This window comes from Heterodontus francisci, unplaced genomic scaffold (assembly GCF_036365525.1).
Source record: "Heterodontus francisci isolate sHetFra1 unplaced genomic scaffold, sHetFra1.hap1 HAP1_SCAFFOLD_524, whole genome shotgun sequence".
Lineage (NCBI taxonomy): Eukaryota > Metazoa > Chordata > Chondrichthyes > Heterodontiformes > Heterodontidae > Heterodontus > Heterodontus francisci.
Genome location: NW_027140348.1, coordinates 259,493 through 286,222, shown reverse-complemented (window position 1 = coordinate 286,222; position 26,730 = coordinate 259,493). Strand labels below are relative to the sequence as shown.

The 26,730-nt window shown below is 46.9% G+C and overlaps 1 protein-coding gene across 4 annotated transcripts in view; it reads right to left on the bottom strand.

Moving 5' to 3' along the window:
- LOC137359321 (glutamine-rich protein 2-like) overlaps window positions 1-26,730 on the bottom strand; it is a 399,372-nt gene that overhangs the window by 319,342 nt on the left and 53,300 nt on the right. For all 4 annotated transcript variants that reach the window (XM_068025348.1, XM_068025349.1, XM_068025350.1 and 1 more), the window contains exons 7-8: window positions 14,748-14,812; window positions 5,550-5,640 (exon numbers count right to left, since the gene is read on the bottom strand). In XM_068025348.1, the coding sequence (XP_067881449.1) occupies window positions 5,550-5,640; window positions 14,748-14,812 (156 nt within the window). The remainder of the gene's footprint in view (window positions 1-5,549; window positions 5,641-14,747; window positions 14,813-26,730) is intronic.

The window sequence follows — 26,730 nt, the reverse complement described above, 5'->3', positions numbered from 1 at the left end:
CCCTGCATACCCCACCATATCCCAGTCTTCCCTGTGTAACCCCACCATCTCCACTTCCCCCATACATCCCCACCATATCCCAGTCTTCCCCGTGCACCTCCATGATATTTCACATTTCCCCATATATCCCTACCATATCCCACTCTTCTGTGTTCACCCACCATATTCCACACTTCCCCCGTATATCCCTACTTTATCCCATTCTTCCCCGTGTATGCCACCATATCCCACTCATCCCCCATACATCCCTACAATATTCCACCCTTCCCTGTGTATAACCCTATCATATCCCATGCTTCCCTGCATAACCCCACCATATCTCACTCATCCCCGTGCACTCCCAGCATCTCCCATACTTCCCCGTGTACCCCTACCATATCCCACACATCTCCTGCATTTCCCCACCACATCCCTCACTTCCTGTGCATATCCCTACCATATCCCATCCTTCCCCGTTTAACCCCACCATATCCCACACCTCCCCGTGTTCCCCCAAAATATCCCACATTTCCTGCGTATATCCCAATTGTATCCCACTCTCACCCATGTAACCCCACCATATCCCAAACATCCCGCATATATCCCTATCATATCCTACTCGTCCCCATGTTGCCCCACCATATCCCACTCGTCCCCGTAAACCCTACCATATCCTACTCTTCCCAGTATACCTCCAACATACCCCACACCATATACCACTCTTCCCCGTGTACCCCCAAAAATTCCCACACTTCCCCACATACCCTACCATATCTCACACTTCCCCGTGTATCCACACCGTATCCCACTCTTCCCCGTGTACCCCCACCATATCCCACTCTTCCCCTGTATATCCCCACCTTATACCACTCTTCCCCATGTACCCCTACCATATCTCACACTTCCCTGTGTACCCCTACCATACCCCATACTTCTCCATATGCCCCCAGCATATCCCACACTTCCCCATGCATCTCCATGATATCTCACATTTCCCCAAATACCCTACCATATCTCACACTTCGCCGTGTACCCCCACCATATCCCACTCTTCCCCATGTAACCCCACTATATCCCACACTTTCCCGTGTAACCCCACTACATCCCACACTTTCCCGTGTTCCCCCACCATATCCCACACTTTCCCGTGTTCCCCCACCATATCCCACACTTTCCCGTGGAACTCCACCATATCCCATTCTTCCCAGTGTAACCCCACCATATCCCATTCTTTCCTGTGTTCCCCTACCATCTCCGACACTTCCCCATGTATCCCCACCATATCCCACACATCCCCCGTATATCCCTACCATAGGGCTCTGCTGCACAGGGGAGGAAAAGGGGTGGAACAGCTGTAGTGATAGGGGATTCTATCGTAAGGGGTGCAGATAGGCGTTTCTGTGGCCACAAACGAGACTCCAGGTGCTAGGGTTAAGGATGTCTCGGAGCAGCTGCAGGACATTCTGAAAGGGGAGGGTGAGCAGCCAGAGGTCGTGGTCCATATTGGTACAAACGACATAGGCAGGAAGAGAGATGAGGTCCTGCAAAGTGAATATAGGGAGTTAGGCAGAAGGTTAAAAAGCAGGACCTCTAGGGTTGTAATCTCATGATTACTCCCTGTGCCACGTGCTAGTGAGGACAGGAATAGGAGGATTATGCAAATGAATGCGTGACTGAAGAGCTGGTGTAGGCGGGAGGGCTTCAGCTACTTGGATCATTGGGATCTCATCTGGAGCAGAGGTGACCTGTACAAGGAGGACGGGTTGCATATGAACTGGAAGGGGACCAATATCCTTGCGGGGAGGTTTCCTAGTAATACTCAGGAGGATTTAAACTCGGCTTGCAGGGGGGTGGGACCCAAAGTAGTAGTCTCTCAGATGGGATAGTTAAGGCAAAAGTAGAGGTTAAAGCAAGCAGGTCCAGTAGGCAGGCTGGGCAGGGGTAGGACAGGGAGCGTGGAACGGTCTGGTAGGCTAAACTGCATTTACTTTAATGCAAGAAGCCTTACAGGTAAGGCAGATGAACTCGGTGCATGGGATTGTGATATTATAGCTATTACGGAAACGTGGTTGAGGGATGGGCAAGACTTGCCGTTCAATGTTCCGGGGTACCGATGCTTCTGGCGTGACAGAGGTGGAGGTAAGAGAGGAGGGGGAGTTACACTATTGATTAGGGAGGACATCACGGCAGTACTTAACGAGGATATCCCGGAGGGAATGTCCAGCGAGGCAATATGGGTAGAAGTTAGAAATAAGAAAGGGGTGATCACTTTGATGGGATTATACTATAAGCCCCCAACAGTCAGAGGGAAATGGAGGAGCATATATGTAGGGAAATCACAGATAGGTGTAGGAATTATAGGGTTGTAATAATAGGTGATTTTAACTTCCTTAATATTGACTGGGACTACCTTAGTGCTCAGGGATCAGATGGGGAAGAATTTGTTAAGTGTGTCCAGGATAGTTTTCTGAAGCAGTATGTGGATGGCCCGACTAGAGAAGGGGCTACACTCGACCTCCTCTTAGGAAATGAGGATGGGCAGGTGGTTGATGTGTCAGTGGGAGAGCACGTTGGGACCAGTGACAGTAACTCTATTAGCTTCAAGATAGTTATGGAAAAGGATAGGACTGGTCCTCAGGTTGAAGTCCTAAATTGGGGGAAGGCTAATTTCAATGGCATCAGACAGGAACTCTCAAAAGTTGAATGGGAGAGGCTGTTTACAGGTAAAGGGACGTCTGGCAAGTGGGAGGCTTTTAAAAGTGAGGTAGGAAGAGTTCAGGGTCGGCATGTTCCTGTTAGATTGAAGGGCAAGGCTGGCAAGTTTAGGGAACCTTGGTTGAGGAGGGATATTGAGGGTCTGGTCAGGACAAAGAAGGAGGCATATGTCAGGTATAGGCAGCTGGGATCAAGCGAGTCCCTCGAGGAGTATAGGGGATGTAGGAGTACACTTAAGGAGGAAATTAAGAGGGCAAAAAGGGGCCATGAGATTTCCCTGGCAGATAAGATAAAGGAGAATCCTAAAAGATTCTATAAGTATATGAAGAGTAAAAGGGAAGCTAGGGAGACAGTAGGTCCCCTTAAGGATCAGTGTGGCAATCTATGTGTGGAGCCACGGGAAATGGGCGAGGTCTTAAACGAATATTTCTCGTCCGTATTTACCGTGGAGAAGGTCATGGAAGCTAATGAGTTCAAGGGAGGGAACACCGATATCCTGGAGCATATCAACATTACAAAGGAGGAGGTGTTGGAGGTCTTGAAGTGCATTAAGGTGGATAAATCCCCAGGGCCTGACCAGGTGTATCCTAGGATGCTATGGGAAGCAAGGGAGGAGATTGCTGGGGCCCTGGCAGAGATTTTTGTATCATCGTTAGCCACGGGTGAGGTACCGGAAGACTGGAGGATAGCTAATGTTGTGCCTTTATTTAAGAAGGGCAGCAGGGATAAGCCAGGGAACTACAGGCCGGTGAGCCTTACATCAGTGGTGGGAAAGATATTGGAAGGAATTCTGAGACACAGGATGTATATGCATCTGGAAAGGCATGGTCCGATGAGGGATAGTCAGCATGGCTTTGTGCGTGGGAAATCATGTCTCACGAATTTGATTGAGTTTTTCGAGGAGGTGACCAAGAGGATTGAAGAGGTCAGGGCGATGGACGTTGTCTACATGGACTTTAGCAAGGCCTTTGACTAGGTCCCACATGGTAGGCTGGTCCAGAAGGTTCCCACACATGGGATCCAGGGTGAGCTAGCAAATTGGATACAAAATTGGCTTGGTGATAGGAGGCAGAGGGTGGTAGTGGAGGGTTGTTTTTCAGATTGGAGGCCGGTGACCAGTGGTGTGCCGCAGGGATCGGTGCTGGGCCCTCTGTTGTTTGTCATATATATTAATGACTTGGATGTGAATGTAAGGGGCATGATTAGTAAGTTTGCAGATGACACCAAAATTGGTGGTATAGTGGACAGTGAAGGTGGTTGTCTAAGGTTACAAGAGGATATAGATCAACTGGGAAAGTGGGCAAGGGATTGGCAAATGGAATTTAACACAGACAAGTGTGGAGTGATGCATTTTGGGAAGTTAAACTAGGGCAGGACATATACAGTGAATGGCAGGGCCCTGGGGAGTGTTGTTGAGCAGAGAGACTTTGGGGTGTAAGTACATAGTTCCCTGAAAGTGGCAACACAGGTAGACAGGGTGGTGAAGAAGGCGTATGGCATGCTTGCCTTCATCGGCCGAGGCATTGAGTACAAGGGTTGGGACGTCATGTTACAGTTGTACATGACGTTGGTTAGGCCGCATTTGGAGTACTGTGTGCAGTTCTGGTCACCGCACTCCAGGAAAGATATAATTAAGCTGGAGATGGTGCAGAAAAGATTCACAAGGATGTTGCCTGGTTTGGAATGCTTGAGTTATATAGAGAGATTGGATAGGCTGGGTCTGTTTTCCCTGGAGTGAACGAGGCTCAGAGGGAACATGATAGAGGTATATAAAATTGAGAGGCATAGATAGGGTAGATAGCCAGAGTCTGTTTCCCATGGTAGGGGTGAGTAAAACTAGAGGGCATAGATTTAAGGTGAGAGGGAGGAGGTTTAAAGGGGATCAAAGGGGTAAATGTTTCACACAAAGAATAGTGGGTATCTGGAATGAGCTGCCTGAGGTGGTGGTGGAGGCAGGAACAGTAGCAACATTTAAGAGGCATCTGGACAGGTACTTGAATGAGCAAGGCATAGAGGGATATGGAATTAATGCAGGCAGGTGGGATTAGTATAGATAGGCATTATGGTCGGCATGGACGTGGTGGGCCGAAGGGCCTGTTTCTATGCTGTACGACTCTATCCCAATCGTCCCCGTGCACCCCTACCATATCCCACAGTTCCCCGTATATCCCCATCATATCCTACTCTTCACCGTGTACACCTACCATATCCCATACTTTCCCCGTGTACCCCCATGATATCCCACACTTTTCCCATGAACCCCCATTTCCCACTCTTCCCTGCGCACCTCCACGATATCCCATATTTTCCTGCGTACCCCCATCATACCCCACACTGCCCCGTGTACCCCCACCATACCCCACACTGCCCCGTGTACCCCCACCATACTCCACACTGCCCCGTATACCCCCACCATACCCCACACTGCCCCGTATACCCCCACCATACCCCACACTGCCCCGTGTACCCCCACCATATCCCACACTGCCCCGTGTACCCCCACCATATCCCACACTGCCCCGTGTACCCCCACCATATCCCACACTGCCCCGTGTACCCCCACCATATCCCACACTGCCCCGTGTACCCCCACCATATCCCACACTGCCCCGTGTACCCCCACCATATCCCACACTGCCCCGTGTACCCCCACCATATCCCACACTGCCCCGTGTACCCCCACCATACCCCACACTTCCCCTTGTACCCCCACCATACCCCACACTTCCCCGTGTACCCCCACCATATCCCACACTGCCCCGTGTACCCCCACCATATCCCACACTGCCCCGTGTACCCCCACCATACCCCACACTTCTCAAGTTGTTAAATTTGTACTTTGCTTGAATCCTGACCTGTTGCTGCATCCGCCCTCCTCCATTGCTTCTTGTTTCCTGGAATTTGCGCATTTCTTTCAATTCTTCATCAATATTCTTCACCATGTCTCTGATCAGAAAAATGGATATTAAATGATTAAACAATGCGGGCACCAAAAGCTTTTTCAAACAGATTATAATCAGGTTAATATGGATTTAAAATCGAAAACAGCACTCAACTACAACAACTTATATTTATATACTACCTTTAACAGAAGAGAGTCATAAAGTCATTACGGCGCAGCAAGAGGCCATTCAGGCCATCGCATCCATGCCAGCCCTCAGTCCCATTCCCCTGCTCTAACCCCATAGCCCTACATGGTTATTTCTCTCTAATTTCCTTTTGGTATCGTTGATCGTCTCAGCTTCCACCACCCTCATAGGCAGCAATCCTGCCAAATCATTTCCAAGGAGTAGATCAATTCCCTTTACTGGTAAACTGTGGACAACACCTATGGTTACTATCCCAGATATTAAGTCACTCTCGAAGCATACGTTGTACAAAGGTACAGGTATACACACACCGCCAATTCCATTTACTAAAAATTTAGCGTTCAAGGCACTCTCTGGAACCCTCATCTTTCCCCAACAAGAGTTTCGGTTGCTCCTGTGTCCGAGTATCGTGATGGGTTTTCTTGCCTCGCTTACAGGATATGGATTTACTCTCCCTTTTAACAAAAAATCATTATAACTCTCAGGTATTTTATTCTTAACCTCTACACTCCTTTAAGTTTTAGTATCTAGTTTCACATTCACAGCTGTCGTTAAAGCTATAGCCTGGTCTGCTATACTCTGTCAGAGTCTTTTTTCCTTTGCACTAATTTTGCATACCCCAACAAGTCCTACGGGTTTACCTCGCAATTTCCAGCACTCTGAATGAAGATGACCCGTTTTGTTGCAGTGATAACACTTTGGCTTGCGAACCTCACCTTCTACCCTCAGCACCTTCCTTTCTGACCTGAGGAGGTGATCCTGGGGTAATCCCAGCTGTTCTTTCTTGTCCCCGGCTACTTGCCTTCCTTTCACTCTCCCACTTGCTATCCTTGGATTTATGGGGTGACGGACAAAATAAGTTGGCTTGTTCATAACTCATTAGCAATCTTTGATGCTTGCTTAGCTTTCAAAACTTTCAGGTTATCTGAGTTCTCACTGCTGAAGGAATAGAGTTTTTAAACTCTGAGAATCAATTCTTGAAGGTTCTCATATGTGGTTTCTATCTTTAATGCCCATATCCAACAGTCAAAATTCATTTGCTTCACCTTCTCAAATTCTAAATATGTCTGCCCAGTCAATCTCGGTAAGTTCCTAAATTTCTGATGGTAAGCTTCAGGGACTAACTCATATGCAGCGAGAATAGCCTTTTTTGCCATCTCATAATCAGCAGAAGCCTCTTAGCATGGCATAGCCTTCATGAGCTCTGCCTACCAGCCTGCCCTACATGAGCAATGTCCAGCTTTCTTTTGGCCATTTCATCTGTTTGGCTATTTTTTCAAAAGATATTAAAAATGCCTTTATATCCCTTTCTTCGAACTTGGGAAGCGCCTGTATAAATTTAAACAACTTCTCGCTGGGTCCTGATCTAAATTCAAATTCTTCCTGACCCGAGTTTTCCCAGGATTTAAGACTACCCCTTTGTCTTAGTTCCATCTCTTTTAACCTAAATTCCCCCTCTTCTCTTTCACTTTCTCTCCGAAATGCTCTCTCTTTCTCCCTTTCCTCCAATTCAAGTTTTCTTATTGCTATTGCTTTTTCTTTTTCCTGCTGAAGCTCCAGTTTTTTCATTTCTAACTGCATCCTAGCCAATTCCACTACATCACTCTCGGACCTACTACCTTAATGTCTTTCGTATTCGCTTTCTTGTTCTTCATATTGCCCTTCATCTGTAATATCATCATCTTCTACCAATTCCAGATGTTCGGCTATCATTTCAATTATCTCTGCTTTTTTGGCACCTGATTTCAATTCCAACCCCAATTTTGCTGCCAATTCATTTAATTTGTTCTTAAAGTTATCGAGTCACTCAGGGAAACATTCTGCTTTCTCAAAAACTCTGCTACAACCACTAATGCCATAACAATGGTATAGACTGTCCCTTATTATACAAGAAACCTGTTTCTTTTAATTTCTTTGTAATTGGTGTCAGATTTAGATCCCAACAATCAAGTTTCCAATGGATAAGATCCCAGACTCGGAGCAATTAATCTGATGCCAAACGCAGGACCCCAATTTAAATGCGTTATCCCAGAGATGAGTAATTACTATAATTCCAAATGTGAGCCCTCCAGATTAGTCTGATTCTGATAGAAACATAGAAAATAGGAGCAGGAGTAGGCCATTCGGCCCTTTGAGCCTGCTCCACCATTCATTATGATCATGGCTGATCATCCAACTCAGTAACCTGTTCTCCCCATATCCTTTGACCCCTTTCGCTCCAAGAGCTATATCTAACTCCTTCTTGAAAATGTACAATGTTTTCGCCTCAACTGCTTTCTGTGGTAGTGAATTCCACAGGTTCACCACTCTCTGGGTGAAGAAATTTCTCCTCATCTCAGTCCTGAAACGTTGACCCCGTATCCTTAGACTATGATCCCTGGTTCTGGACTCCCCCACCATCGGGAACATCCTTCCTGCATCTACCCTGTCAAGTTCTGTTAGAATTTTATAGGTTTCTATGAGATCCCCCCTCACTCTTCTGAACTCCAGCAAATATAATCCTAACCGACTCAATCTCTCCTCATACGTCAGTCCCACCATCCCAGGAATCAGTCTGGTAAACCTTCACTGCACTCCCTCTATAGCAAGAACATCCTTCCTCAGATAAGGAGGCGAAAACTGCACACAATATTCCAGGTGTGGCCTCACAAGGCCCTGTATAATTGCAGCAAGACATCCCTGCTCCTGTACTCGAATCCTCTCGCTATGAAGGCCAACATACCATTTTCCGTTTTTACCGCCTGTTGCACCTGCATGCTTACCTTCAACGACTGGTGTACGAGAACACCCAGGTCTTGTTGCATTGTTGCATATTCCCCTCTCTCAGTTTATAGCCGTTCAGATAATAATCTGCCTTCCTATTTTTCTACCAAAGTGGATAACCTCACATTTATCCACATTATACTGCATCTGCCTTGCATTTGCCCACTCACCCAACTTGTCCAAATCACCCTGAAGCCTCTCTGCATCCTCCTCACAACTCACCCTCCCACCCAGTTTTGTGTCATCTGCAAATTTGGAGATATTACATTTAGTTCCTTCATCTAAATCATTAATGTATATTGTGAATAGCTGTGGTCCGAGCACCGATCCCTGCAGTACCCCACTAGTCACTGCCTGCCATTCGGAAAAAGACCCGTTTATCTCTACTGTTTCCTGTCCGCCAACCAATTTTCTATCCATTGCAATACATTACCCCAATCACATGCGCTTTAATTTTACACACTAAGGTCTTAAGTGGGACTTTGTCAAAAGCCTTCTGAAAGTCCAAATAAACCATATCCACTGGCTCCCCCTCATCAACTCTACTAGTTACATCCTCGAAGAATTCTGGTAGATTTGTCAAGCATGATTTCTTTTTCATAAATCCATGCTGACTCTGCCCGATTCTACCACTGTTCTCTAAGTGCTCTGCTATAAAATCTTTTATAATGGACTCTAGAATTTTCCCCACTACCGATGCCAGACTGACTGGTCTATAATTCCCTGCTTTCTCTCTACCTCCCTTTTTAAATAGTGGGGTTACATTAGCTACCCTCCAATCTGGTAGGAACTGTTCCAGAGTCTATAGAATCTTGGAAGATGACCACCAATACATCCACTATTTCTCGGGCCACTTCCGTAAGTACTCTGGGATGCATACCATCAGGCCCTGGGGATTTATCGGCCTTCAATCCCATCAATTTCCCCAACACCATTTCTCTACTAATACTGATTTATTTCAGTTCCTCTCTCTCACTAAGCCCTGTGTTCCCTGACATTTCTGGTATGATATTTGTGTCCTCCTTTGTGAAGACAGAACCAAAGTATGCATTTAGTTGGTCAGCCATTTCTTTATTCCCCATAATAAATTCCCTTGTTCCTGTAAGGGACCTACATTTGTCTTCACCAATCTTTTTCTCTTCACATACCTATAGAAACTTTTACAGTCAGTTTTTATGTTCCCCGCAAGCTTACTCTCGTACTCTATTTTCCCCTTCTTAATCAATCCCTTGGTCCTCCTTTGCTGAATTCTAAACTGCTCCCAATCCTCAGGTCTGTTGTTTTTTCTGGCAAATTTGTATGCCTCTTCCTTGGATCTAATGCTATCTCTAATTTCCCTTGTTAGCCATGGTTAGCTACCTTTCCCGTTTTACTTTTGCGCCAGACAGGGATAAACAATTGTTCCAGTTCATCCATGCGCTCTTTAAATGTTTGCCATTGCCTATCCACCGTCATCCCTTTAAGTAACATTTCCCAATCCATCATAGCCAACTCGCGCCTCATACCTTCGTAGTTTCCTTTACTAAGATTCAGAACCCTGGTCTCAGAATCAACGACATCACTCTCCATCTTGATGAAGAATTCTATATTAAGGTCGCTCATCCCCAAGGGGTCTCGCACCACTAGATTGTCAATTATTCCCCTCTCATTACACAATACCCAGTCTAGGATGGCCTGTTCTCTAGTTGGTTCCTCAACGTATTGGCCCAGAAAACCATCCCTTATATACTCCATGAATTCCTCATCTATGGTATTGTGACTAATTTGATTTGCCCAATCTATTTATGGGTGGCACAGTGGCGCAGTGGTTAGCACTGCAGCCTCACAGCTCCAAGGACCCGGGTTCAATTCTGGGTACTGCCTGTGTGGAGTTTGCAAGTTCTCCCTGTCACCGCGTGGGTTTTCGCCGGGTGCTCCGGTTTCCTCCCACAGCCAAAGACTTGCAGGTGATAGGTAAATTGGTCATTGTAAATTGCCCCTTGTGTAGGATAGTGGTAGGGAATATGGGATTACTGTAGGGTTAGTATAAATGGGTGGTTGTTGGTCGGCACAGACTCGGTGGGCCGAAGGGCCTGTTTCAGTGCTGTATCTCTAAATAAATAAAAATAAATAAATGTAGATTAAAGACACCCATAATTACAGATGTTCCTTAATCGCATGCATCCCTAATTTCTTGTTTAATGCCTTTCCCAACATCACCACTACAGTTTGGGGGTTTATATACAACCCCCACTAATGTTTTTTGCCCCTTAGTGTTTCTCAGCTCTACCCATACAGATTCCACATCGTCAGAGCTAATATCTTTCCTCACTATTGCATTAATTTCCTCTTTAACCAGCAATGCAACTTCACCGCCTTTTACTTTTTGCCTGTCCTTCCTAAATACTGAATATCCCTGGATGTTCATTTCCCATCCCTGGTCACCTTACAGCCATGTCACCATAATCCTGACTATATCATACCCGTTTACATCTATTTGCACGATTATTTCATCCACTTTATTGCGAATGCTCCGCGCGTTAAGGCACAAAGCCTTAAGGCTTCTCTTTTTAACATTCCACTATTTTTCACTGTGGCCCTGTTTGATTCTGGCCCTTGATTTCTCTGCCTATCACTTTTCTTATTCCCCTTACTGTCTTTTGTTCTTGTCTTTGATCCCCCCTCCTCTGACTCCTTGCAAAGGTTCCCATCCCCCTGGCATTTTAGTTTAAACCCTCCTCAACCACTCTAGCAAATACTCCCCCTTGGACATCAGTCCCGGTCCTGCCCAGGTATAACCCGCGCAGTTTGTACTGGTCCCAACTCCCCCAGAACCAGTCCCAATGCCCCAGGAATCTAAAACCCTTCCCCTCACACCATCTCTTCAGCCACGTATTCATCAGATATATCCTGTTGTTTCTACTCTGACTAGCACGTGGCACCGGTAGTAATCCTGAGATCACTACCTTTGAGGTCCTACTTTTCAACTTACTTCCTAGCTCCCTATATTCTGCTTTCAGGACCTCATCCTTTTTTTAAACCTACGTCATTTGTACCAATGTGTACCACGACCACTGGCTGTTCACCCTCCCCCTTCAGAATGTCCTGTAACAGCTCTGAGGCATCCTTGACCCTAGCACCAGGGAGGCAACATACCATCCTGGAGTCTCTTTTCCGGCCACAAAAACACCTATCTATTCCCCTTACAATTGAATCCCCTATAACTATTGCATTCCCACACTTTTTACTCCTCCCCTGTGCAGCAGAGCCAACTGTGGTGTAATGAATTGGGCTGCTGATGCTTTCCCGAGAGGCCATTCCCCTCGACAGTATCCAAAGCAGTATATCTGTTTTTGCGTGCAATTCTGGTCGCCACACTACCAGAAGGACATGGAGGCTTTGGAGAGGGTACAGAGGAGGTTTACCAGGATGTTGCCTGGTCTGGAGGGTATTAGCTATGAGGAGAGGTTGGATAAACTCGGATTGTTTTCACTGGAACGACGGAGGCGGAGGGGTGACATGATAGAGGTTTACAAAGTTATGAGCGGCATGGACAGAGTGGATAGTCAGAAGCTTTTTCCCAGGGTGGAAGAGTCAGTTACTAGGGGACATATGTTTAAGATGAGAGGGGAAAAGTTGAGGGGATGTGCGAGGCAAGTTCTTTACACAGAGGGTGGTGAGTGCTTGGAACTTGCTGCCGGGGGAGGTGGTGGAAGCAGGTACAATAGCGACGTTTAAGAGGCATCTTGACAAATACATGAGTAGGATGGGAATAGAGGGATACGGGCCTCGGAAGTGCAGAAGGTTTTAGTTTGGACAGGCATCAAGATCGGCGCAGGCTTGGAGGGCCGAATGGCCTGTTCCTGTGCTGTACTGTTCTTTGTTCTTTGTTTTGCAGGGGAATAGCCACAGGAGATTCCTGAACTGCCTGCCTAGTCCTCTTGCTCTGCCTGGTGGTCACCCATTCCCTTCCTGCCTGTGGAGTCTAAGCCTGCGGTGTGACCACCTCTCTATACATTATATCCACGATACTCTCCGCCTCGTGGATGCTCCACAGTGTCCCCAGCTGCTGCTCCAGTTCCGAAACCCGGGCTTCCAGGAGCTGCAGCTGGAGACACTTCCTGCACACATGCTGGTCCCGGGCACTGGAAATGTTCCCTGCTTCCGACATGGAGTACGAGGAGCACACCACAGCTTTGAGCTCTCTTGCCATGACCTAACCTTTTAAATTAACCTTTTGGAAGATCTTAATATCAAATAATATCAGTAACTCTAGGGCCCTTCTTTCCTGGTTCTCGTTACTACAGAACTCCCTAAATAAAAACACTTACTATATATGAAATAAACTGTAAACCTTTCTTACCTTATATACTTACCCTATTTAGCTATTTAGAGCTATTCCCTAACAAGGCACAGTGGCGCAGTGGTTAGCACCGCAGCCTCACAGCTCCAGCGACCCGGGTTCGATTCTGGGTACTGCCTGTGTGGAGTTTGCGAGTTCTCCCTGTGACTGCGTGGGTTTCCTCCGGGTGCTCCGGTTTCCTCCCACCGCCAAAGACTTGCAGGTTGATAGGTAAATTGGCCGTTGTAAATTGCCCCTAGTGTAGGTAGGTGGTCGGGAATATGGGATTACTGTAGGGTTAGTATCAATGGGTGGTTGTTGGTTGGCACAGACTCAGTGGGCCAAAAGGCCCTGTTTCAGTGCTGTCTCTCTAAATAAATAAATAAATAAAAGATAAACAGTGACTCACCAACCAATCACCTTGCAGCTTTCCTGTGATGTCACTGTTGGCTTTGTTTTTTTCTTTTTTTTTCAAAACTCCGGCGCGCTGCAAGAGGTCCGACTGCTCCCACACAGGTCCGACTGCTCCCACACAGGTCCGGCTGCTCTCCGCTCCATAAGGTAAGTGAAGGCCCTGAGCCCCGCGCTGGATTTATCCACTCCCGGTTCTGGTCGTTTCCACACAGGTCCGACTGCTCCCACACAGGTCCGGCTGCTCTCTGCTCCATAAGGTAAGTGAAGGCCCCAAGCCTCGTGCTGGATTACCATGTGCTCTAATTTTGTTTACTAACCTCCTGTGTGAGACCTTATCAAAAGCCTTCTGAAAATCCAAATACACCACATCCACTGGTTCTCCTGTATCTCTGCTACAAGTAACATCCTCAAAAAACTCCAACAGGTTTGTCAAACATGATTTCCCTTTCATAAATCCATATTTGCTCTGTCCAATCATATCATTATTTTCTAAATATCTAGTTATCACATCCTTCATCACAGATTCTAACACTCCACCCGTGGTCATTCAATTAGGAACTTTCCAGAGGCTTCAGATACTTCTGAGTCTGGGCCGAAATTGCAAAAGTCACCTGACCCTCAGCAGCCATCTTACTGCAGCATTTTAATGTCCATTGCAGTTCATTTAAAAAGAAAATTCGGTTCCAGAAGATTCTATGCTGAATACAGTCCATGTTTAAAGTTATGAATGGGACTTGCCTTAACTGGACATGACACTCCTCTATCCCATTCTTACTTCCTACCCTTTCAATCGTTTGAGGCTCTCAAAAGACTTTCAGAATTTTGGATAACTTATTGTCATATGCCCTATAACTGGCACCATCCCTTTAAATTTCACTCCCAATTTTTTACAGCCACAGTGAGCGAGCTGCTCACACCTAGAGCTGTGATAATGAGCTGACCTCAATCTCTGTCTAAAACAAGCCACCGGTTAACACACCAAACCCAAACTAACTTGTTCATTGGCCAAAGTTTCAACAGGAAAGGATTTCAATTAATCTGTTACAAAGAAGCCGCTAGCATGTGATGGAAATTGCACTGGACCCTGTGGAGCAGAAGCTGCGTAGTGAGGGAGGCAGAATTTAAACACAGGGATCCTCTGGGCCATTCCAGTCTGTGATCTTCTCGGAGATATTGGCAGGAACACAAGGAGGTCTTTCAGTCCCCCAATGAACTTGTTTTGTCATTTAATTAGAACACATCCGATCTGCACCTTAACTCCATTCACCCACCTTTGACCCACATCCCTTCCATGTCTGCTTCACAACATCAGTGCAATCTGTATCACTCTTCGAAAACCAATTGATTCTAGTTTCCTGCATGTTCTTCACAGACTATCCTCCCACATGATCGATACCTGTACCATATGATCTACGCCCTTATCACATGATCTTTATCCTTTGCCCTCCTTAATGCCGTGCCCTTACCTGAGATAGGACACCTGCGCTCTCACATCATCACCTGACTTCAGGCCATCAACATCCCCTGGGGACTAAGGACAAAGACGAAGGTTAAGGGCGTCACAGCCAGACCGGCCTCATTGCTGAGGGCCACAGGCAGTCAAATCCTCCTCACATCACACAATAATGATAGAAAACTCTTTGTCAATAACATTTACAAGGTACACACAAATCCCAATGCATCACTCAAACACCGTACCCCCTCTACCCACCCCCCCAAACATTGTACCCCTTCTCCACCCCCCGAATATTCAACACCTTCCCCACCCTCCCAAACAATCTACCCCCTCCCCCAAATATTGTAACTGTTCCCCACCACCCCCCCAAAACAGTCTAACCCCTTCCCCACCCCCCAAATATTCTACCTCCTCCTGACCCCCCCAAACATTCTGCTCCCTCCTGGACCTGCAGTATAAAACCAGCAGTATAACACTGCAGTTTGAGTCCTTGAGAAGGACAGTGAGGGTCGAGTTAGGTGTTATCAGCATTCATATGAGAGCTGTACCTGTAACTACAGGAATGTCACTGAGCAGCAGGATGCAGACAGGGAAGAGGAGCAGATGGTGCAGCTAAGAGAAAGTCAGTCTTGGCTCAGTAGTAACTCTCCACCTCGGACTCAGGAGGTCGAGCACCACTCAAGTGACTTGACCATGTAATCTAGACTGAAACTCCCAATACAGTACTGAGGGAGCGCCGCACTGTCGGAGGATCAGCACTGAGGGAGCGCCGCACTGTCGGAGGGTCAGCACTGAGGGAGCGCCGCACTGTCGGAGGGTCAGCACTGAGGGAGCGCCGCACTGTCGGAGGGTCAGCACTGAGGGAGCGCCGCACTGTCGGAGGGTCAGCACTGAGGGAGCGCCGCACTGTCGGAGGGTCAGCACTGAGGGAGCGCCGCACTGTCGGAGGGTCAGCACTGAGGGAGCGCCGCACTGTCGGAGGGTCAGCACTGAGGGAGCGCCGCACTGTCGGAGGGTCAGCACTGAGGGAGCGCCGCACTGTCGGAGGGTCAGCACTGAGGGAGCGCCGCACTGTCGGAGGGTCAGCACTGAGGGAGCGCCGCACTGTCGGAGGGTCAGCACTGAGGGAGCGCTACGCTGTTGGAAGGTCAGTACGGACAGAGCGCTACAGTGTTGGAGGGACAGTACTGAGGGAGCGCTGAGCTGTCAGAGGGTCAGCACTGAGGGAGTGCTGCACCGTCGGAGGGTCAGTACTGAGGGAGTGCTGCACTGTGAGAGGGTCAGTACTGAGGGAGTGCTGCACTGTCGGAGGGTCAGTACTGAGGGAGTGCTGCACTGTCGGAGGGTCAGTACTGAGGGAGTGCTGCACTGTCGGAGGGTCAGTACTGAGGGAGTGCTGCACTGTCGGAGGGTCAGTACTGAGGGAGTGCTGCACTGTCGGAGGGTCAGTACTGAGGGAGTGCTGCACTGTGAGAGGGTCAGTACTGAAGGAGTGCCGCACTGTTGGAAGTTCTGTCTTTCAGATGAGACATTATATATTGAGGCCCCATCTGCCCTCACAAGGGGATTTTCTACCACAGAAAGCAGTTGAGGCCAAAACATTCTATGTTTTCAAGAAGGAGTTAGATATAGCTCTTGGGTCTAAAGGGATCAAAGGGTATGGGGTGAAAGCAGGAACAGGTTACTGAGTTGGATGATCAGCCATGATCATAATGAATGGCACAGCAGGCTTGAAGGGCCGAATGGCCTACTTCTGCTCCTATTTTCTACGTTTCTATGATTTAAAAATCCCTCAGCACTATTCAAAGAACATAGGAGTTCTTCCACAATCATCAGCAAAATGTATCCTTCAACCAACACCACTAAAAACAGAATTTTTTTAAAATTAATTATTGGGATGTGAACATCACTGGCCAGGCCAGCATTTATTGCCCATCCCTAATTGCCTTGAGAAGGTGGTGGTGAGCTGCCTTCTTGAACTGCTGCAGTCCATGTGGGGTAGGTACACCCACAGTGCTGTTAGGAAGGGAGTTCCAGGATTTTGACCCAGAATAACTGGACATACAGCTCACTGTTGCTTACAGGATCTTGCTTTGTGCAAACTAGCTACTAGGGTTACCTATAAAACCACAGTGAGTTGAACAGAAAGTTTCAGAAGAGCTGGGCTCAGAGATGGAATGCAAGTTCAGGTTCCAAGTTTTGAGAGATTGGCAATGAGGTGATGTTGGAAGTGGACAGGTAGGAGAAGGGTGGATTTTGGAGGGGAACAGTGATGCCTCCTGTTTTGAAGGTGGGAAGAATGGTGTCTGATGAAATGAAACCATTGACAATGTCAGCTGGTGCTTGAATCAGAACTGGGATCAGGTGAGGGGGGTGGATCAAGGGATCAGGAGATGGATTTCATGGATGAGTTTTGAGGACATGGCAGGGGGAGGGGATGGAAAAGAGGGTTCTAGATTGGGTGGGACACTGCAGTTTGGTGATTGGTGCTGTGAATGAGAGGAAGGAGGCTTCAGTTAGTTATAGCTTTGGAGATGAAGAAATCGCTGAGCTTCTCACATCACTTTTGCAGGGAAGCAGGTATCAGCTCCAGAGGGTCTGTGAACTTGCACTGAATAGCAAGGCATCAGAAATAATATCCACGTCGCCATGAGGACTCTTTTTATTAACCTATTGTCTCAATGACAAAGTTGGGAGAGCTGTCCCACAGACTAGTCAAGCAACAGCCTGACAGTCATACTCACAAAATCATACCTTACAGACAATGTCCCAGACACTGCCATCACCATCCCCGGGTATGTCCTGTCCCACCGGCAGGACAGACCCACCAGAGGTGGTGACACAGTGGTATACAGTAGGGAGGGAGTTGCCCTGGGAGTCCTCAATATCGACTCGGGACCCCATGAAGTCTCATGGCATCAGGTCAAACATGGGCAAGGTAACCTCCTACTGATTACCACCTACTGCCCTCCCTCAGCTGATGACTCAGTACTCCTCCATGTTGAACACCACTTGGAGGAAGCACTGAGGGTGGCAAGGGCACAAAATGTACTCTGGATGGGGGACTTCAATGTCCATCACCAAGAGTGGCTCGGTAGCACCACTACTGACCGAGCTGGCCGAATCCTAAAGGACATAGCTGCTAGACTGGGTCTGCGGCAGGTGGTGGGGGAACCAACACGAGGGAAAAACATACTTGACCTCGTCCTCACCAATCTGCCTGCCGCAGATGCTTCTGTCCATGACAGTATTGGTAGGAGTGACCACCGCACAGTACTTGTGGAGACGAAGTCCCGCCTTCACATTGAGGATACCGTCCATCGTGTTGTGTGGCACTACCACCGTGCTAAATGGGATAAATTTCCAACAGATCTAGCAATGCAAAACTGGGCATCCATGAGGCGCTGTGGGCCATCAGCAGCAGCAGAATTGGACTCAACCACAATCTGTAACCTCATGGCCCGGCATATCCCCACTCTAACATTACCATCAAGCCAGGAGACCAACCCTGGTGCAATGAAGAGTGCAGGAGGGCATGCCAGGAGCAGCACCAGGCATACCTCAAAATGAGGTGTCAACCTGGTGAAGCTACAACCCAGGACTACTTACATGCCAAACTGCGTAAGCAGCTTGCAATAGACAGAACTAAGCAATCCCATAACCAACGGATCAGATCTAAGCTCTGCAGTCCTGCCACATCCAGCCATGAATGGTGGTGGACAATTAAACAACTAACTGGAGGAGGTGGCTCCACAAATATCCCCATCCTTAATGATGGGGGAGCCCAGCACATCAGTGCGAAAGATAAGGCTGAAGCATTTGCAACAATCTTCAGCCAGAAGTGCCGAGTTGATGATCCATCTCGGCCTCCTCCTGAAGTCCCCAGCATCACAGATGCCAGACTTCAGCCAATTCAATTCACAAGTGTTGCCAAGAACAGCAAAAGTACAAGCATTGGTGGAGTTCCCTGCCCCTACAACTAAGCGACAAATCATGAGGTTTTTGGGGATGTGTGGTTTCTACCACAAGTTTGTACCAAATTTTAGTACTATTGTTACTCCACTGACAGATTTACTACAAAAAAAAGAAAACCAAGGCAGTGTGGTCAGGGGAGTGCCAAGCATCTTTTGAGGGGCTGAAAGCCATTTTGATTAATAAACCAGTGTTGGCTGCTCCAAATTTCACTAAGCCCTTCGAGGTAGCCATTGATGCTCGTGACCTGGGGGTCGGTGCAGTCCTGTTACAAGACGCTGAATCGGGCATAGAAAGGCCAGTGAGATACTTTTCCAAAAAACTAACTCAACACCAAAAAAGATATTCAACAGTGGAAAAAGAAACCCTGGGTTTATTACCAGCTCTTAAACATTTTGAAGTCTATGTCCACCACGGCTACAGAGAGACACTGGTATATACTGATCGAGCCCCCTAGCCTTTGTGGAAAAATTGAAAAACCAGAATGCCAGAATATTTCATTGGAATGTACTACTGCAACCTTATCACTTAAGGATTATCTGCACTATGGGATAAAACAACATAACTGCGGATACTTGGTCTAGGATTTAGCTTTGCTTTGAGTTATCCGAGTAAAAAGATGGTACAAAGCAGAACTGTATTAGCTACAGGTACAGAGTGAATGAGAATGAAAATGTTAATGTGTTTTCATATTTTTCACCTGTTTTTTTCTCCATTCTTTGTAATGAAATGCATTTAAAAACAGTGTCTCATTCTTCCAAGGATGGAGGCTTTACGAAAGCACTTCCATTTTTTGTTACATTTAGAGGACTTGTGTTTTAAAACTGAAAAGGATTCCACAGATGCTGGACTTGTTTTTTTAGAAAAAAGAGGTCATTGGAAGGTCTTTTAGACTTGGTTTATAAACAACCCTTACTGGAAGTCACCTATCTTCAGATAAGTACCCAGTGGCGACTTTTTGACCTGGGAAAGATGTTTACAGAGAAGTGACAGGTCAAGATTTATAGGGGTCAAGAGCCTTGACTCTTGGGATATTGTTTTGATTTCACTTTGGACAGACCGTTGTGGTGTGTTCAGTATTTTGAGAGGAGTTAAAAAAATCAACCTGCCAAGGACAAAACCCCAGCTCAGCCTTTTCCATCCCTTTGACAAGCTCTTAGAAGTGAGTATAAGAAATAGAGAAATTGATGCTACATTCCTCCTGAAAGGCCTTCCAGAAATCCCTGTTGCCTCATTTCTCCTGGAAAGTCTGCCAAACTGATCTTCACCTGAAAAGAACTGTTCTAGGAAGATCCCAGTGACAGCCGTCTACACGTATTTGGGACACCAGAATAAAGGGGCAACTGACATCTTTCCACATTTTTTTTTTTTTTAAAAGGATTAGCAAGTATTTGGACAAAGTATTATTTTTTTGTAATAGAGCTCTAAAGAGGAAATCTCTTTATTTTTCGATTAACCGGTGGCGCAGTGGTTAGCACCGCAGCCTCACAGCTCCAGTGACCCGGGTTTAATTCTGGGTACTGCCTGTGTGGAGTTTACAAGTTCTCCCTGTGTCTGCGGGGGTTTCCTCCGGGTGCTCCGGTTTCCTCCCACATGCCAAAGACTTGCAGGTTGATAGGTAAATTGGCCATTAGCAATTGCCCCTAGTATAGGTAGGTGGTGGGGGAATATAGGGACAGGTGGGGATGTGGTAGGAATATGGAATTAGTGTAGGATTAGTATAAATGGGTGGTTGATGGTCGGCACAGACTCGGTGGGCCGAAGGGCCTGTTTCAGTGCTGTATCTCTAAAAAAAAATGTGTGTGTGTGAGGGGCTAAGGTAAAAAGGGGAACTTTCATACTTCAATCTGTGTGTTAATGCTTTGCTTCATTACTGGTTAAGTCTTGTTTTTAATAACCAACAAAATTATCAGTTCTGTGGGAACGAGAGAGACTCACGGTTGGTATGTTGCCTCCCAGGTGCCAGGGTTCGTGATGTCTTGGATCGTGTTTTTGGGATCCTTAAGGGGGAGGGGGAGCACCCCCAAGTCGTGGTCCACATAGGCACCAACGACATAGGTAGGAAGAGAGATGGGGATTTAAGACAGAAATTCAGGGAGCTAGGGTGGAAGCTTAGAGCGAGAACAAACAGAGTTGTTATCTCTGGGTTGTTGCCCGCACCACGTGCTAGCGAGAGAGGAATAGGGAGAGAGAGGAGTTGAACACGTGGCTGCAGGGATGGTGCAGGAGGGAGGGTTTTGGTTTCCTGGATAATTGGGGCTCTTTCTGGGGTAGGTGGGACCTCTACAAACAGGATGGTCTTCACCTGAACCAGAGGGGTACCAATATCCTGGGGGGGAGGTTTGCTAGTGCTCTTCGGGGGGGGGTTTAAACTAATTCAGCAGGGGAATGGGAACCTAAATTGTAGTGCCAGTGTACAGGATGTTGAGAGTAGTGAGGTCAGGGATATGGTTACAAGGACGCAAGAGGGCACTGGCAAGCAAGAACCTGGTTTAAAGTGTGTCTATTTCAACGCCAGGAGCATCCGGAATAAGGTGGGTGAGCTTGCAGCATGGGTTGGTACCTGGGATCTCGATGTAGTGGCCATTTCGGAGACATGGGTAGAGCAGGGGCAGGAATGGATGTTGCAGATTCCGGGATTTAGATGTTTCAGTAAGAACAGAGAAGATGGTAAAAGAGGGGGGGGGGGGGGTGTGGCATTGTTAATCAAGGAGAGTATTACAGCGACAGAAAGGACGTTTGAGGACTCGTCTACTGAGGTAGTATGGGCCGAGGTTAGAAACAGGAGAGGTGAGGTTACCCTGTTGGGAGTCTTTTATAGACCTCCGAATAGTTCCAGAGATGTAGAGGAAAGGATAGCGAAGATGATTCTCGACAGGGGCGAGAGTAACAGGGTAGTTGTTATGGGGGACTTTAACTTTCCAAATATCGACTGGAAATACTATAGTTCGAGTACTTTAGATGGGTCAGTTTTTGTCCAGTGTGTGCAGGAGGGTTTTCTGACACAGTATGTAGACAGGCAAACCAGGGGCAATGCCACATTGGATTTGGTACTGGGAAATGAACCCGGCCAGGTGTTAGATTTAGATGTAGGTGAGCACTTTGGTGATAGTGATCACAATTCGGTTAGGTTTACCTTAGCGATGGGCAGGGACAGGTATATACCGCAGGGCAAGAATTATAGCTGGGGGAAAGGAAATTATGATGCGATTAGGCAAGATTTAGAATGCGTAGGATGGGGAAGGAAACTGCAGGGGATGGGAACAATCGAAATGTGGAGCTTATTCAAGGAGCAGCTACTGTGTGTCCTTGATAAGTATGTACCTGTGAGGCAGGGAGGAAGTTGTCGAGCGAGGGAGCCGTGGTTTACTAAAGAAGTTGAAGCGCTTGTCAAGAGGAAGAAGGCGGCTTATGTTAGGATGAGACGTGAAAGCTCAGTTAGGGCGCTTGAGAGCTACAAGCTAGCCAGGAAGGATCTAAAGGGAGAGCTAAAAAGAGCAAGGAGAGGACACGAGAAGTCATTGGTGGATCGGATCAGGGAAAACCCTAAGGCTTTCTATAGGTATATCAGGAATAAAAGAATGACTAGAGTTAGATTAGGGCCAATCAAGGATAGTAGTGGGAAGTTGTGTGTGGAATCAGAGGAGATAGGGGAAGTGTTAAATGAATATTTTGCGTCAGTATTTACAGTAGAGAAAGAAAATGTTGTTGAGAATACTGAGATTCAGGCTACTAGGCTAGATGGGATTGAGGTTCACAAGGAGGAGGTGTTAGCAATTTTGGAAAGTGTGAAAATAGATAAGTCCCCTGGGCCAGATGGGATTTATCCTAGGATTCTCTGGGAAGCTAGGGAGGAGATTGCAGAGCCTTTGTCCTTGATCTTTATGTCGTCATTGTCGACAGGAATAGTGCCGGAAGTCTGGAGGATAGCAAATGTTGTCCCCTTGTTCAAGAAGGGGAGTAGAGACAGCCCTGGTAATTATAGACCTGTGAGCCTTACTTCGGTTGTGGGTAAAATGTTGGAAAAGGTTATAAGAGACAGGATTTATAATCATCTTGAAAAGAATAAGTTCATTAGAGATAGTCAGCACGGTTTTGTGACGGGTAGGTCGTGCCTCACAAACCTTATTGAGTTTTTCGAGAAGGTGACCAAACAGGTGGATGAGGGTAAAGCAGTGGATGTGGTGTATATGGATTTCAGTAAGGCGTTTGATAAGGTTCCCCACGGTAGGCTATTGCAGAAAATACGGAAGTATGGGGTTGAAGGTGATTTAGAGCTTTGGATCAGAAATTGGCTAGCTGAAAGAAGACAGAGGGTGGTGGTTGATGGCAAATGTTCATCCTGGAGTTTAGTTACTAGTGGTGTACCGCAAGGAACTGTTTTGGGGCCACTGCTGTTTGTCATATTTATAAATGACCTGGAAGAGGGTGTAGAAGGGTGGGTTAGTAAATTTGCAGATGACACGAAGGTCGGTGGAGTTGTGGATAGTGCCAAAGGATGTTGTAGGGTACAGAGGGACATAGATAGGCTGCAGAGCTGGGCTGAGAGATGGCAAATGGAGTTTAATGCGGAAAAGTGTGAGGTGATTCACTTTGGAAGGAGTAACAGGAATGCAGAGTACTGGGCTAATGGGAAGATTCTTGGTAGTGTAGATGAACAGAGAGATCTTGGTGTCCAGGTGCATAAATCCCTGAAGGTTGCTAACCAGGTTAATAGGGCTGTTAAGAAGGCATATGGTGTGTTAGCTTTTATTAGTAGGGGGATCGAGTTTCGGAGCCACGAGGTCATGCTGCAGCTGTACAAAACTCTGATGAGGCCGCACCTGGAGTATTGCGTGCAGTTCTGGTCACTGCATTATAGAAAGGATGTGGAAGCTTTGGAAAGGGTGCAGAGGAGATTTACTAGGATGTTGCCTGGTATGGAGGGAAGGTCTTACGAGGAAAGGCTGAGGGACTTGAGGTTGTTTTCGTTGGAGAGAAGGAGGAGGAGAGGTGACTTAATAGAGACATATAAGATAATCAGAGGGTTAGATAGGGTGGATAGTGAGCGTCTTTTTCCTTGGATGGTGATGGCAAACACGAGCGGACATAGCTTTAAGTTGAGGGGTGATAGATATAGGACAGATGTCAGAGGTAGTTTCTTTACTCAGAGAGTAGTAGGGGCGTGGAACGCCCTGCCTGCAGCAGTAGTAGACTCGCCAACTTTAAAGGCATTTAAGTGGTCATTGGATAGACATATGGATGAAAATGGAATAGTGTAGGTCAGATGGATTCACAGGTCGGCGCAACATCGAGGGCCGAAGGGCCTGTACTGCGCTGTAATGTTCTAATTCTAATTCTAATTCTTTATTATAAGAAACCTGGTTGGTGTATATTATTCAGGGATAAACAGTATATGATTGATTGCATCAGTATCTGGGTAAACATTTAAATAGTGACCTGTGCAGCAGTGGGACTAGAAAAGACAATGCACTCCTCCTGCTTTGGTCTTAACAAGAGACTGATTACTGTGATAAGTCAAAAACTCCATTATTGTGCATCATGTGACTACCAGGATGGTATCAGCTGCACTCAATGAACCCTGATCTCATCCTGTCTTGCGATTCCTCTGTTCCTGCCTGTGAATGATCATGATGCCAATGCCTTCATTATGCAGTAGTCCAATTTGTCTGCTTTATCACAAGGTTCACAGTGTCTGACTGGGTAGACAGTTGCTAAGAGACCAAGACTATCTACTGCAGACTAGACTGCTGACCCCATTGTGAAATACCAGAGATCTAATGAGGTACATGCTCCAACCAGTATCACAGTAAACAAAGCATGGGGCACGCTGAAACAAAGATCTCTCAGTGTTGGCCTCTCAGATAGTGCAACAATCTATCAGCAAAGGAGCAGCAAGGCAATCATCAATGGTCTTCTGCTTGTTCCATTACTTTCCAATTTGAAAAGCAAGAAGGAAATGGAGGAAACCAAAATGTAGCTTCAAAAATGGATGCTGCAGGCACCCACTTTCAGCCCCTGCACATCTTCTGCTAATGAATGAAACAAGCTGTAGTTTTCTAAAAACCTTTCCATTTACTGTAATTTTCTGCCGTGTTACATCAGCCTACCTTAACATGCCCCTCCAACAAAAAACGTCTGCACAATGCAATAAAATGTGGTTTATTTATGACATGATCTTTACATGTTTCTATTATCTTGCCTGGAAGGTGTGCATCTCACATGCCCTAACCTAATGCTCCATCCGAGTACTCTGAGTGGGGGGTGGGGAGACAGGCTCTGAGTGAGGGGGGGGGGGGGGCGGGGGCGGGGGACAGGTGTGGTGGTTGTTCAGTGAGGACCTCACAGAATGGAGGTCCTGTTGCACTCCTGGGCAGAGTGTTCTGAGATGCACTGGCTTAGCGGGAGACGGCCCAAGCAGGCATTGGCTGGCACAGCTGGTTTCACTGGCATCTGACAAATTCTTTGAGGGGGCAGATCGAGTGTGGTGGGCATTCCTGCAGGACCATGAGTGATCTCAGTGAGAGGAGGCTCGTTCTCTATGTCTCTCTCTCGAGCTGGTCCCCCCATCTGTCCAGCCTTCAGCTAGTACCTCGACAAGTAACATTACAGAATCACAGAATCGTTACAGTGCAGAAGGAGGCCATTCGGCCCATCGTGCCCACACTGGCTCTCTGAAAGAGCAATTCACTCAGTTCCATTCCCCTGCCTTCTTCCCATAACCCTGCACATTCTTCCTTTTCATAATGGTCTAATTCCCTTTTGAATGCTTCAATTGAACCTGCCTCCACCACGTTCTCAGGCAGTGCATTCCAGACCTTAACCACTCGCTGTGTGAAAAAGTTTTTCCTCATGTCACTTTTACTTCTCTTACCAAATACTTTAAATCTGTGCCCTCTCATTCTCGATCCTTTCACGAGTGGGAACAGTTTCTCTCTATCTACTCTGTCCAGACCCCTCATGATTTTGAATACCTCTATCAAATCACCTCTCAGCCTTCTCTTCTCCAAGGAAAACAGTCCTAACTTCTCCAATCTATCTTCATAACTGAAATTCCTCATCCCTGGAAACATTCTCCTGAATCTTTTCTGTACTCTCTCCAATGCCCTCACGTCTTTCCTCAAGTGCGGTGTCCAGAACTGAACACAATATTCCAGCTGAGGACGAACTAGTGTTTTATACAAGTTCAACATAACTTCCTTGCTCTTGTACTCTCTGCCCCTGTTAATAAAGCCCAGGATACTGTATGCTTTATTAACCGCTCTCTCAACCTGTCCTGCCACCTTCAATGATTTATGCACATATATACCCAGGTCCCTCTGCTCCTGCACCCCCTTTAGAATTGTATCCTTTATTCTATATTGTCTCTCCATGTTCTTCCTATCAAAATGAATCTCTTCACATTTCTCTGCATTGAACCTCATCTGTCACCTGTCTGCCCATTCCACCAACTGGTCTATGTCCTTTTGAAGTTAGAGTCATACAGCACAGAAACAGGCCCTTCAGCCCATTGTGTCTGTGCTGGCCATCCAGCACCCAACTATTATAATCCCATATTCCTGCACTTGGCCTGTAGCCTTGTATGCTGTGGTGTTTCAAGTGCTTATCTAAATAACTTCTTAAATGTTGTTCCTGCCTCCACCTCTTCAGCCAATGTGTTCCAGATTCCAACCACCTGCTGGGTGAAAAGGTTTTTCCTCAAATCCCCTCTAAGCCTCCTGCCCCTTACCCTAAATCTATGCCCCCTGGTTATTGACCCCTCTGCTAAGGGAAAAAGTTTCTTCCTATCTCACCTATCAATGCCCCTCATAATTTTGTATACCTCAATCATGTCTCCCCTCAGCCTTCTCTGCTCGAAGGAAAACAACCCTAGCCTTTTCAGTCTCTCTTCATAGCTGAAATGTTCCAGCCCAGGCAACATCCTGGTGAATCTCCACTGCACCCTCTCCAGTGCAATCACATCCTTCCTATAGTGTGGTGTCCAGAACTGTACACAGTACTCCAGCTGTGGCCTAACTAGC